Source organism: Pristis pectinata, chromosome 35 (genome assembly GCF_009764475.1).
Source record: "Pristis pectinata isolate sPriPec2 chromosome 35, sPriPec2.1.pri, whole genome shotgun sequence".
Lineage (NCBI taxonomy): Eukaryota > Metazoa > Chordata > Chondrichthyes > Rhinopristiformes > Pristidae > Pristis > Pristis pectinata.
Genome location: NC_067439.1, coordinates 5823123 through 5837285, shown reverse-complemented (window position 1 = coordinate 5837285; position 14163 = coordinate 5823123). Strand labels below are relative to the sequence as shown.

Here is a 14163-nt window from a genome sequence, read left to right as displayed (position 1 = left end):
GAACCTGGGTCGCTGGAGCTGTCAGGCAGCAGCACTACCTGCTGTAATGTCATGCCACCCTCTGTAGAGATGTGGATTTCCCTAGTTCTTTTTAAACTCCACCCATCGCCAGTGCAACCTGACAGCTGGTATCTTTATTCCAGGGTCAAAGTGTCTAATATTAGAGGGCATGCATTTAAGGTGAGAGGGGGTAGGTTCAAAGGAGATGTGCGGGGCAGGTTTTTTTACACAGAGAATGGTGGGTGATTGGAATGGGCTGCCAGGGGTGGTGGAGGCAGATACCATAGTGGCATTTAAGAGACTCTTAGATGGGCACATGAATGTGCAGAGAATGGAGGGATCTGGACATTGTGCTGACACGAGGGATTAGTTTAGTTAGACACAAGCGATTCTGCAGATGCTGGAATCTGGAGCAACGCACACAAAACGCTGGAGGAACTCAGCGGGTCAGGCAGCGTCCATGGAGGGAAATAAACAGTCGACGTTTCGGGCCGGGACCCTTCATCGGGACTGGAAAGGAAGAGGGCAGAAGCCAGAATAAGAAGATGGGGGGGGGAGGAGCACCTGCAGGAAGGTGATAGATGAGTCCAGGTGAGAGGCGGAAGGTGGAAGGGTGTGGTCCTATTCTGCCTGAGGAACAACACCTCATATTCCGCTTTGGGAGTCCCCAACCTGACGGCGTCAACATCGATTTCTCGAACTTCTGGTCACCACTTTTTCACCTGTCTTCTCCCCAGTTTTTTTTTCCTTCCTCCCCCACCCCCCCCCGTCTTCCCTCATTCCTCTGACCCCCCTCCCTTTTCTTCTTCCCTCGTGACCTGCCCATCTATTCCCCACCTCCTTCCCTTTATTCCAAGGTTCACTGCCCTCTCCTACCGGATTCCTTCTTCTTCAGCCCTTCGCCTCTTCTACCCATCTCCCCCCTGCCCCCCCCCTCACCTGAACTCACCTATCACCTGGACACACCTCTCCCCTGCCGGCTCGTGCTCCTCCCCCTCCCCCCACCTTCTTATTCTGGCTTCTGCCCTCTTCCTTTCCAGTCCTGATGAAGGGTCTCGGCCCGAAACGTCGACTGTTTATTTCCCTCCGTAGATGCTGCCTGACCTGCTGAGTTCCTCCAGCACTGTGTGTGTGATTAGTTTAGTGAGGCATTTATTTATTAGTTTAATTAGTTCGACACAACATCGTGGGCCGAAGGGCCTGTTGCTGTGCTGCACTGTTCTATGTTCTATGTTCTAACCTCGTGCTTGGAGGTTGCCAGCTGTCTGAGCCCTTTGCACATCTGTCTGCATTTGACCCCTTCTGCCATCACCCTGTCTCATCACAGACGTGTTGATCGCTGAGAGATCCCCCCTCTCCTCCTGCTTGGACCTTTGGCAGCTACAGCTAATTTGCAAAGGCTTCACATTGATGATGTAAATTCAAGCAAATAACAGAAGCTGTTTCATTGGGAAGAGAAAGAGGGATTTGCATTTCTGTGGAGTCTTTCTTGACTTCAGAACATCCCAAAGCAATTCACAGCTGATGCTTGAAGTGTTATCATTTTTGCAATGCAGGAAGCATGGGTGCATAGCAAGATCCCGCAAGCCGTAACGTGCTATTAATCAGACCATCCCCTTTATTCCCTATTATTTGAAGGATGAATTGGCTCCAGGACTCTGCAGAGAACTCTCCCTGTTCTTAGTCATGGAGTGATACAGCACGGAAACAGGCCCTTTGGCCCACCACATCTATGCTGACCAGTGACCCATCTTCCCGCACTTGGCTTGTAAGCTTCTATGTCTGGACCATTGAAGTGCTCGTCTAGACATTTTTTAAATGCTGTCAGCAACTCTGCTTCCATCACTGTCTCAGGAAATGCATTCCAGGTACTCACCACTCTCTGGGTGACAAAGGTCCCCCTCAGATCCCTTCCAAGTCTCTTACCCCTAACCTCAATCTACGTCCCCTAGTTTTATCTACCTCTGATATGGGGAAAAGTTTTATATAGTTTTATATACCTCGATCATGTCCTCTCTTAACCCCCTCCACTCCAGGGAGAACAGACCCAGTTTCTCCTCATAACTGAACTGCTCCATCCCAGGCAATGTCCTGGTGAATCCCCTCTGCACCCCCTCCAGCTCTATCACATCTCCCCTACAGTGTGGTGACCAGAACTGCACACAGTGCTCCAAATACAGCCCAACCAGTGTTTTGTAAAGTTGCAATACAACGTCCTGACAGAGAGATGGGATGGGACTGACGGGATCGCCTTCCTTCTTGGGATCTGGATGGATCCAATGGGCTGAATGGTCTCAAGTCAAGTTGAGTTTATTGTCATGAGTGCAAGTACAGTGAGGTACAGGTACAATGAAGAACTTGCAGCAGCATCACAGGCACGTAGGTACAGACAACATACAGAACATAAGTTATAAGATGGTGAAGAAAAAGTGTGCAAAACGAAACATTAGTGCAAGAACACAGTCAGAGAAAGTCCACGGTCGTGCAAGAAGTGGTCCGTAGTGGTCCGTTGCTGAGGTAGGGTTAGGGTTGTGCAGGTCAGTTCAAGAACCTGATGGTTGTAGGAAAGTAGTTGTTCCTGAACCTGGTGGTCAAGGTTCTGTACCTCCTGCCCGATGGTAGCAGCGAGAAGATGGTATGGTCCGGATGGTGGGGATCTTTGAAGATAGATACTGCCTTCTTGAGGCAGCGCCTCCTGTGGATGCTGTCAGTGGTGGGGAGGGCTGTGCCCATGATGGACCGAGCTGTGTCCACTACTCTCTGCAGCCTCTTGTGTTCCTGTGCATTGGAATTGCCGTACCAGACCATGATGCAACCTGGGATCCTTTCAACAGTGCATCTGTAGAAGTTTGTTAGAGTACTTTGTGACATGCCAAATCTCCTTAAGCTTCAAAAAAAGTAAAGGCACCAGTGTGCCTTCTTCATGATTACATCTATGTGCTGGGTTTGTTGTTGTAACTACAGTGCATCTGAATGTATCCTAAGGGGGAGAACAGTACAATTGGCACCAGATGATTGTTTTTTTGCTCTGAGGAAGTGTGTGCATATCCAGGCCTGACTGTTGGCTTTTCCCAAAAATAAACAGTAATTAAAATTCTACAGTGTTGAGGAGTGTTAAAATCAGTTAGCTTGACTTCTCATTGTTGTCTTGTGACTCCTGGTCTAAAACCTGTGTATGTCTGTGTTTAACTGTATGTGTGCATGGGTTTGTGTGTGTGCATGTGCATGTTTCTGTGTATGTGTGCATGTTTTGTGTGTGTGTGCATGTTCATGTATGTGTAGTATTTGTATATGTACGTTTGCATTTCTGTGTGTTTGTGTGTGCATGTGTATATTTGTGTATTGATATTAGTTTATCTCGGTTCCTGTGACAATAATACAGAAGAAAGCTTTTGTTTGCGTGCAGTCGAGGCAGATCATGTCATGCACAAGTACATTGAGGTAGTAAAAAAGAAAACAGAATGCGGAATATAGTGTTACAGTTACAGAGAGACTGCAGTTCAGGTAGACAAGTAAAGTGCTGTGTGTGTGTGTGTGTGCGTGCGTGCGCGCGAGCGCCTGCATGAGGACTACAGGCGTAGGTAACCATTGCACCAGTGTTTTATATCACCTTCCCCAGTGAATTATCAGCCAGTAATCTTCAGCTTTTGATGGCAGCCACAATTCAGCGTTTCTGGATTGAACAGAAGGTGAGCACACAAATAGAGGTCAAATTCCCCAGGCAGCAACCCTTTCAGTTCCGTTTAACTAAAAGTGAAATCTCTCACTGATTAAAGCTGAGAGCTCAGGATGAAGTCCCGGAGCAGGTAAGGTGGCTGGCACCTTTCTTTCTATTTGCTTATGTTTCAGGTGTTGAGTAAAAACCAAATTATTTGGTAAATATCAGCATAGGAGGAGGATATTTAGCCCTCTCAGTCCTGTGCCGACTGACACAGTAATCCCGTTCCCCACTAATTCTCCCTGTAATCTGTTCTCCCCACGTTCCCATCAACACCCCCAGATTCTACCCCCCACCTACACACTACAGTGGCCGATTAACCCACAGACCCCCATGTCTTTGGAAAACGTTGGGACTCCATATGGTACCATAGATCAGGATTGAACCTGAGTCGCTGAGCTGTGAGGTGGCAGGTCTACCCAGCTGCGCCACTGTGCTGCCCCCGACTGCACTGAACTGTATGGAGGTAGAGTTAGGTGTCAGTCTTTTCTCTTCCCCTTTTTTTCTCTTCCTTCTGTTCAGTCCCTTCTGTAACTCCCTCTCCCTCTCCCTCTCCCTCGCTCTCTTTTCCCCCTCTACCTCTTTTGCTTTCTTTTTCTTTCTTCTCTCCTTCTCCTCTCTCTGTCTGTCTCTCTCACTCTCTCTCTCTTTCCCCTTCTACCTCTCTCTCGCTCTTTCTCTTTCTCTCACTGTGAGCCTCCTGCACTCTCCCTGATTCTATCTGCCTCTCCCTAACTACCTACCTGGACTCACCTCTCCCCTGCCTGCTTTGTACTCCCCAGCCCCCTCCCCCCACCTTACTCTGGCTTCTGCTCTCTTCCTCTCCAGTCCTGACGAAGGATCTGGGACCGAAATGGCGACTATTTATTTCCCTCCATAGATGCTGCCTGACCGGCCGAGTTCCCCCAGCACTTTTTGTGTGTTGCTGCTTTCACTTCTGCTGTCTCCATGTGTTCAGTTCCTTTCACTGTGTCCCTCTCGCCTACCTGTTCTGGAGAGGGTTAAAGTTTGGTTCAGAATCCACTGATCACATAGGTTTGGACAAACTTGGATTGTTTTCTCTGGAGCGTTAGACTTTGAGGGGCAAAGTTTATAAAATTATGAGAGGCATAGATAGGGTAGGTTGTCAGAGGGCATAGCTTTAAGGTGAGAGGGGGAAAGTTTAAAGAAGATTGTGAGGCAAGTTTTTCACACAGAGAGCGGTGGGTGCCTGGAACAGGCTGCCAGGGGTGCTGGTGGAAACAAGTACGATAGTGGCATTTAAAAGGCATTTAGCCAGACACATGAACAGGCAGCGAATGGAGGGATATCAACCTTGTGCAGGCAGAGGGGATTAGTTTCACTTGGCGTCATGGTCGGCACAGACATTGTGGGCCGAAAGGCCTGTTCCTGTGCTGTTCTGCGTTCTATGAAATTAATTGAACGGAATCGAGGGAGAAAGATATTCGTTGAGGGGGTTGCAAAGGAGGAAGGGGGGCAGGGAGGAAGATAATTGAATGGTAGTGGGACAGGAAGAGAAAATAAAGGTGGTGTGAAAGAAAAACATCAATGTAGGATAAGAGAAAAACTGGGCATCACAGAAAAGTACTGAATCGTGCACACCTAGCAAGGAACCTCTGTGCCACAAATGTGGATATAAAATCCATGCCCCCTTAAGAGGCTAGAATCCCTTTAAGGAAGCAGTCGTGATTGCAAGAGGGGTATCAAAGACCCCACCCACCCAGGTCATTCTCTCTTCTCTCCTCTTACATCAGGCAAAAGATACAGGAGCCTGAGGGCACGTACCACCAGGCTTAAGGACAACTTCTACCCCACTGTGATAAGACTATTGAACGGTTCCCTTATACGATGAGATGGACTCTGTGACCTTGCACCTTATTGCACTGCACTTGCTCCGTTGCTGTGACACTTTACTCTGGACTGTTATCATACCTCAATGCACTCTGTACTAACCCAATGTGACTGCACTGTGTAATGAATTGACCTGTCCGATCGGTATGCAAGACAAGTTTTTCACTGGACCGCGGTACAAGTGACAATAATAAACCAATACCAATAAATGTGGATGATAGACGGTGGCAATTTCAGAAGCCTGTGTTCCCAAAGAAAGCAATCATTCTTTCCAACCATGTGATTTCCCAGACAGCAGCCTGCCCAAATAAAGCAATTGATATTGTCAATTGACAAACCTGAATAGCTAGGTGAACTTTGCAACAGGAAGTTGGTGAAATATGTGTGGAACATCCAGATACTTACAACAGGGGGTTTTTGAAACACCTGGAGCAGTAATCCTATCTCCCGTTGAGTGTCACGGCAAAACAGCCAAACTGCTTCTCCTGATTATGTGAGATGTGGGGGCTAGAGGAGGTTGCAGAGACAGGGAGAAAGATTTGGAGACAAAAGATGAGGGTTTTAGCAGCTGGACTTAGATCACACGTCTCTTCTCTGATGCACCAGCCTTATCAGCTCCTTCAAATGTCTGTGATGCCAGAACTGGAATGCACTTCAATCTGGAGGTCTTGCAACAACTAGTAACATTCCGATAATCTGGATTATCAGAAACTGAGGTACAGTGGAAAAACTTGTCTTGCATACCGTTCATAAAGATCAATTCATTACACAGTGCATTGAGGCAGTACAGGGTAAAACAACAACAGAATGCAGAATAAAGTGTCACAGCTGCAAAGAAAATGAAGCGCAGGCAGACAATAAGGTGCAAAGTCATAATGAGGTAGATTGTGAGGCCAAGAGTCCATCTTATTGTACTAAGGAACTGTTCAATAGTCTTAAAGCAGAACCATCTGATCCACCAGGGCCCCTTTTCCCATGCTCCCTCCAAACTTAGCGAACCCTGTTTCCTGCACTCTCTTCTTTAAACCCACCGGGACCCCATTTCCCACACTCCCTTTAAACTCACCGATGCCCTGTTTCCTATTTTGTGTTACTAAGGCAGCATTTAGCACTGTTACCCTTCATCTCCAGCTTCCCGATTTTCATGCTGACCTCGGGCCCTGTCTGTGTGTGGAGTTTGCATGCTCTCCCTGTGACCATGTGGGTTCGCCACCCCACCGACCCCCCCCCCCCCCGCCCCCCTCCGGGTGCTCCGGTTTCTTTCCACATCCCAAAGAGGTGCAGATCGGTAAGTTAGTTAGCCGCTGTAAATTGCCCGTGGTGAAGGTGAGTGGCACGTGAATCGATAGCAGGGGGGAGGAGAGGAGACATGAGGGGTGAAGTGGGGTTAGTGCAGTGATGACAGACAGCACAGGTTTGATGGTCTGAAGGGCCTGTTTCTGTGCTGTACCGTGCTATGATTCTCTCTGTGGCTCTAAACTGCTACAAGCACAATGCTAAATCTCATAAATACTCTGTACCATTCCTGTCTATGAGAAGCTGAACTTGGTATTGGTATTGGTTTAGTATTGTCACTTGTACCGAGGTCCAGTGAAAAACTTGTCTTGCATACCGATCGTACAGGTCAATTCATTACACAGTGCAGATACTTTGAGTTAGTACAGAGTGCTTTGAGGTAGTACAGGTAAAAACAATAACAGTACAAAGTGTCACAGCTACAGAGAAAGTGCAGTGCAAGTAGACAATAAGGTGCAAGGTCACAACAAGGTAGATTGTGAGGTCAGAGTCCATCTCATCGTAGAAGGGAACTGTTCAATAGTCTTATCACAGTGGGATAGAAGCTGTCCTTGAGCCTGGTGGTACGTGCCCTCAGGCTCCTGTATCTTCTACCTGACAGAAGAGGACAGGAGAGAGAATGACCCGGGTGGGTGGGGTCTGATTATGCCGGCTGCTTTGCCCAGGCAGTGGGAGGGTAAGGACAAGAGTCCAAGGAGGGGAGGCTGGTTTCTGTGACATGCTGGGCTCCCACAACTCCCTGCAGTTTCTTGCGGTCCTGGGCAGAGCAGTTGCCGTAACTTAGGGAAAACCTCCCAGGAAATTCAAGGGCGGGGCTCACAGGAGAGTTAATTGGGGTTCAGTTCCCACTTCAGTGTTAAAAGGACGTAGGGTTTATAGGCAGGCTGGACCACAGTTCAACTCTTATCCAAACACCTGCATCTGTGCTCCGTTCCCCGGAGTGTGGCTTAATCTGGCAACCATCTGACTCAGGGGCAAGTGTGCTGTGCGTCGAGCTGATCGGATTAACTGGGCATAGTGCAAAGTGGGGAGTGACTTCATGCGACTCCCATGACTCCTGGGACTGGTTCAAAGGGAGACCACTCCTTCCCCTGTGCTGTGTGTTCCGTCAAGAAAATGTGCTGCATTTCCATGCCCAGGCCACTCCAACAGCACCTATCAAAGCCGTGACCTCTGCCAAGGCCGAAGGCAACAGACACATGGGTGCAGCACCCCCTGCAGGTTCCCCTCCCAAGTCAAAAGCCGTCCTAACTCGGAAATACACATAGAACACTGGAGGAACTTGGCAGGACCCCTCATCTTTCATAAGAGTTATAGAGCACTACAGCACAGAAGCAGGCTCTTCGGCCTATCCAGTCCATGCCGACCTGATCGTCTGCCTCGTCCCATCTACCTGCACCCGGACCATATCCCTCCAAACCCCTCCCATCCATGGACCTATTCCAAACCTCTCTTAAATGTTACAATTGAACCTACATCCACCACTTCCACTGGCAGCTCATTCCACTCTTGCACCGCCCTCTGAGTGAAGTAGTTCCCCCTCAGATTCCCCTTAAATATTTCACCTCTCACCCTGAACCTATGACCTCTAGTTCTAGTCTCATCCAACGTGAGGGGAAAAAGCCTGCATGCATTCACCCTGTCTATACCCCTCATAATTTTGTATACCTCTATAAGATCTCCCCTCATTCTCCTGCGCTCCGGGGAATAAAGTCGCAACCTATTCAACCTTTCCCTAAAACCCGATATCCCGACTGAAACATCAACTGTCCATTTCCCTGTATAGATGCTGCCTGACCCAATGAGTTCCTCCAGCGTTTTGTGTGTTGCTCCAGATTCCAGCATCTGCACTTAGAGATAGATCGCCTGCCCTTCATCGTCACCGGGTCTGAATCCTGCAACTGTCGTGACATCTTCTTCAGAAGGACTGCAGCAGTTCAATGAGGCGGCTCACCTACCCCTTCCCAAGGGATGGGCAATAAATGCTGGCCTTGCCTGCAATGCTCAGATCCTGAAAAATGAAGCAATTCAGTTAAAAGCAAGCCCTCTGCTCTGGGCCACTTCCCTTAATGAGAGTCAGTATCTTCACTCACAGTACCCTGGAAGCACTGAGGCTGATCCAACCCCATACTTCGCTGCAAAAGAAAACAAGTGATTTACAGGATCAGCAGACAGGTTTTGCCAGTTCTTCTAGGAAAGCAAAACCGAAACAGTTCAGCTGGTGAGACGGTGACTTTGGAGAGAGGGACAGATGAGGGCTCATGTTTCATGTTGCTGAATGTGGGAACATGATGTAAGGTGGGTGTGTGACCAACTGTTGCTCACAACACAGCCATGCATCAGAGCAGGTACATGGATACAAAGGGTCTAGAGGGATACGGGCCAAACACGGGCAAATGGGACCAGCTCAGGCGTGGACAGAGGGCCTGTTTCCGTGGTGTGTAACTCTACAAATCAGTCTGGTGAAGCTTTGCTGAACTCCCTCCATAGGATAGGATAGGATAGGATCCCTGTTATGAGGATAGGTTGAGTGAGCTAGGACTTTTCTCTTTGGAGAGAAGAAGGATGAGAGGGGATTTGATAGAGGTGTACAAGATGATAAGAGGCATAGATCAAGTGGACAGTCAGAGACTTTTTCCCAGGGTGACAATGGCTAACACGAGGGGACATTATTTTTAAGGTGATTGGAGGAAGGTATAAGGGGGATGTCAGGGGTAAGTTTTTTTTACATAGAGAGTGGTGGGTGCGTGGAACGCACTGCCGGCAGAGGTTGTGGGGCAGATAGATTAGTGACATTTAAAAGGTTCTTAGATAGACACATGAATGATAGAGAAATGGGGGAGTATGTGGGACGGAAGGGTTAGATACATCTTAGAGCAGGATAAAATGTTGGCACAACATTGTGGGCTGAACAACCCGTACTGTGCTGTAGTATTCTATGTTCTGTAATGCATCTGCCAAATACCATACAGCACGTAATGAAATATTTAGCTCTAAAAATCTGCCATGACTTGCAGGTGCTTGAAAGGGAGGAACAGTGTGGAAGATCAGGGCATAGAGGCATGACTGGGAGATGGTAATTTCATGTCAGTTTCGTAGGCTCCTGAACTATCTGTTCTCTGTAATCTTTCTGTGTGAAAGATGCCAGCCAGCTTCGAGCCGAGACATGCCTTGTGTTCGGCATCACTGTTGAGGAAAAGGGGGGCGGCTTCTGCAGGGAAGAGGGAGGTGATTTAACTTCTTAAGGTGCCCAGTTGAGATTGGCAAGGAGATTAGGATACTTTGCTCCTATTTCAAGGTCCTTTAGTCCAACCAATCTCTGACCTTGTGATCCTACAAACCACCATCCCACACCCACCCCAACCAATCATTTTAAATGTGCGTGGTGTTGTTACATAAATGCAACAATTTGAATTTACAAAGTGCCTTTAATGTCGTAAAAAATTCCGTGTGTTTGGCAGTGTTCCTCTCCATTCCAGTGACCCGGGTTCAATCCTGTCTGGTGCTGTCTGTGTGGAGTTTGCACGTTCTCCCTGTGACTGCGTGGGTTGCCCCAGGTGCTCCCGGTTTCCTCCCACGTCCCAAAGACATGCAGGGTCGGTGGGTTAATTGCCCCTGAGTGTAGGTAGGTGACAGAGATTTGGAAATAAACGGGAGAATAGGACTGATGGGATTGCTTTGACATTTGGCATGGAATCGATGGGCCAAATGGCCACCTTCTATGCAGTAAAGACATAAGAAAATCTGGCACCCAGCCAGAAGGAGATATCAGTGGAAGAGCCCAACCTTAGTCCAGCGGAGAGCTTCAGGGAGGGGATTTCAGAGCTTGGGGCCCAGGTAGCTGAAGGCGCGGCTACCAGTGATGGGGGCAATTAAGATGAGGAATGCGCAGGAGGTGTGGATCGAAAATCTTGGAGGACCGAAGGAACAAGTGACAGGGAATTGGGGTGAGACCGTGGAGGGGCATATAGACAAGAAGGAGGAATATTAAGATAAGATATCTTTATTAGTCACATGTACATCGAAACACACAGTGAAATGCATCTTTTGCGTAGAGTGTTCTGGGGGCAGCCCGAAAGTGTCACCACACTTCCGGTGCCAACATAGCATGCCCACAACTTCCTAACCTGTACGTCTTCAGAATGTGGGAGGAAACCGGAGCACCCGGAGGAAACCCACACAGACACAGGGAAAACATACAAACTCCTTACAGACGGTGGCCGGAATTGAACCCGGGTCTCTGGCACTGTAAAGCGTTACGCTAACTGTTACACTACTGTGGTGTTTCCAGACCAGAAGGGGTGGAGATCACTGAGGGGTGTGAAAATGGATCAACAAGAGCTTCAGTGTGAAGGGCAGGAGAATCAGAGAGAGATACAATAGTGAAGTAGTCCATTTGGCCAATCAAGCCTACACTGACCATCAGCCACCCATTTACACCAATCCCATTTTATTCTCACCACAGCAACTCCCCCCAGATTTTACTCCTCAGCTACACACTTGGGCCAACTTACACCGGCCAGTTAACATTGTTAGGATGTGGGAGGAAACTCGAGCTCTCCCCATCGGCACCGGAGGTTGGGATCAAACCCGGGTTACTGGAACTGTGAGCCAGCAACTCACATGGCTGTGTTGGATGGGGTCTTTGGGTAGGAAAGGGTCACAGGGAGAACATGCAAACTCCACACAGACAGAATCAGAATCGGATTTATTATCACTGACATATGTCGTGAACCTTGTTGTTTTGTGGCAGCAGTACAGTGCAAGACATAAGAATCACTATAATTTACAAAATAAATAAATAGTGCAAAAGAGGAATAACGAGGTAGTGTTCATGGGTTCATGGACCGTTCAGAAATCTGATGGCGGAGGGGAAGAAGCTGTTCCTGAATCGTTGAGTGTGGGTCTTCAGGCTCCTGTACCTCCTCCCCAATGGTAGTAACAAGAAGAGGGCATGTCCCAAGGTCAGGATTGAACCTGTGTTACAGTGTTGGCCGGGGTCAGGCACGGTAGTGTAGCGGTTAGCGTAACGCTATTACAGCACCAGCGACCCGGGTTCAATTCCCATCGCTGTCTGTAAGGAGTTTGTACGTTCTCCCCATGTCTGCGCAGGTTTCCTCCGGGTGCTCCGGTTTCCTTCCACATTGCAAAGACGTACGGGTTAGGAAGTTGTGGGCGTGCTCTGTTGGCGCTGGAAGCGTGACGACACTTGCGGGCTGCCCCCAGAACACTCTACTCAAAAGATGCATTTCACTGTGTGTTTCAAAGTACATGTGACTAATAAAGATCTTATCTTTGGGCAGATGTAATTAATGCGTCTCTCTTTCTACATGCAGGAGGTGCCACCTTTGAGCTCTGATGCCAGTTCTGAAAAGTAACTTGACCCGGCTGAGCCCCACAAAGCTAAATGGGGGGACGGTGAAGCTGCAGAAGGAGATAATACTGGGCAGCAGGATGAGTGGTGGAAGCAATCCTTTCGAGGAAGACCTGAGCAACGAGTTGAATCCCTTTGCAGAAGACTTGGAGCAGAAGAATCCCTTCGATGAGGAGGAGGAAGAAGGGGAGCAGGCAGAAAGTCCCAACGGGATCCTGGTCTCGGGCAATGAGCTCACGCCAAAGAAAAGCGATGAGAAGCAGGAGTCGCTGACGTCGACCCTGCGGAGGATGTTGGTGAAGGAAAGGAAGAAGGTGAAGTCTCCGACGGAGGAGAAGGGCAGAGAGAAGAAGTCTCTCTTCAAGCTCTGGTCTCCGACAGAGCAGGACCCGGCCCAGAAGAGTCCCGAGAAGAGGAAGGGCCCGTGGTTGGAGGAGGAGCCGACGTCACCTGCTGGCAGGCCGGAGAAGGAGGCGCTGGCCAATCCAGAGTGCAGGAAGCGGCTCTCCTTCCTGAACCGAAGCAAGGGGAAGGGGGAAGCTGTGCCGGAGAAGTCGGGAGCTGAGGCAGAGAAAGCAGCCGAGGAGACTGTCAAAGCAAACGAACCTCTCTCAGGTAGGGGCACACGCGTACACACATACACGTGCACTGTCTCGTGCACACACACCCCCACACACACACACCCACACACACCCCCACACGCGCACACACACACACATATGCACTGTCTTGTGCACACCCACACACACACATACACACATATAGATACACCTAAATTTAAGGTCAGAGGGGGAAAGTTCAAAGGAGATGTGCAGGGCAGGTTTTTTATGCAGAGAGTGGTGGGTGTTTGGAATAGGGTGCCAGGGGCGGTCATGGAGGCAGATACGATGGAGGCATTTAAGAGGGTCTTAGAGAGACACATGAATATGCGGAGAATGGAGGGATATGGACCACGTGCAGGCAGAAGGGATTAGTGTCATTAGGTGCCATTAGCTTAATTAATACGGCACAGCATCGTGGGCCGAAGGGCCTGTTGTTGTTCTGTACTGCTCTATGTTCTATGTTCCATACACAAACATGCATGTACACACACAGACAAACGCCCAAGCACATATGCACATACCCATGCACACTCAAATGTAAATACACACGTGTACATATACACGTATTAGCAACATTTAAAAGCCATCTCGATAAATACATGGATAGGAGAGGTTTGGAGGGCTTTGGACCAAACGCGATCAGATGGGACTAGCTCACTGGGCAACACAGTCGGCATGGACGAGTTGGGCCTGTTTCCGTGCTGTGTGACTCTATGATTTTTTCTCCAGGGTTTGTTTAGCTCCAAGAAATTACTCCTTAATCCCTGGACTCTCCTGGGATTAAGGAGTAATTTACTGGATGTCCCACATGGATAGAGGCAGACTGTAATGGGATGACTGAAACCAGTGTCCATCGATAGGTCACTGCTGCCCAAGAAGAGATCCCCATGTTCCAAGAACCCAAACCCTTTCCTCCTGCACCCGTTCCTCAGCCACACATTCACCTTCCCTGTGCTCTTATTTCCTATCCTCACTAGCACATGGCACTGGGAATAACTACCACCCTTGAGGTCCTGCATAACTCACTATGTCCACTCTGCAGGACCTCATCCCTTTTTCCACCCATGTCGTTAGTACCAATGTGTACAACAACCTCTGGCTGCTCACCCTCCCCTTGAGAATGTTCTTCAACATCTCGGAGACTTACTTGACCCTGGCACCAGGAGGCAACACACCATCCTGGAGACTTGTTCACGGCCACAGAATCTCCTGAATGTCCCCCTGTTGAGTCTCCTAACACTACAGGACAGCACTAGAGGTCAGGATCGAAGCTGGTTCATTGGAGCTGTGAGGTAGTAGCTCTACTTGCCATGTCCATGTGC

The 14163-nt window shown here is 48.9% G+C and overlaps 1 protein-coding gene across 5 annotated transcripts in view; it reads left to right on the top strand.

Annotated features, from left to right (window-relative positions):
• Positions 1–14163, top strand: part of exoc3l2b (exocyst complex component 3-like 2b) — a 50178-nt gene that overhangs the window by 5868 nt on the left and 30147 nt on the right. Inside the window, exons 1-2 of one of the 5 annotated variants that reach the window (XM_052044237.1) lie at positions 3599–3689; positions 12202–12854. In XM_052044237.1, coding sequence (XP_051900197.1) covers positions 12224–12854 — 631 coding nt within the window. In that variant the 5' untranslated portion in view covers positions 3599–3689; positions 12202–12223. Of the gene's footprint in view, positions 1–3598; positions 3807–6218; positions 6286–9116; positions 9164–12201; positions 12855–14163 lie in introns of those variants that run through there. The other 4 variants (XM_052044236.1, XM_052044239.1, XM_052044238.1 and 1 more) reach the window with 4 other exon arrangements.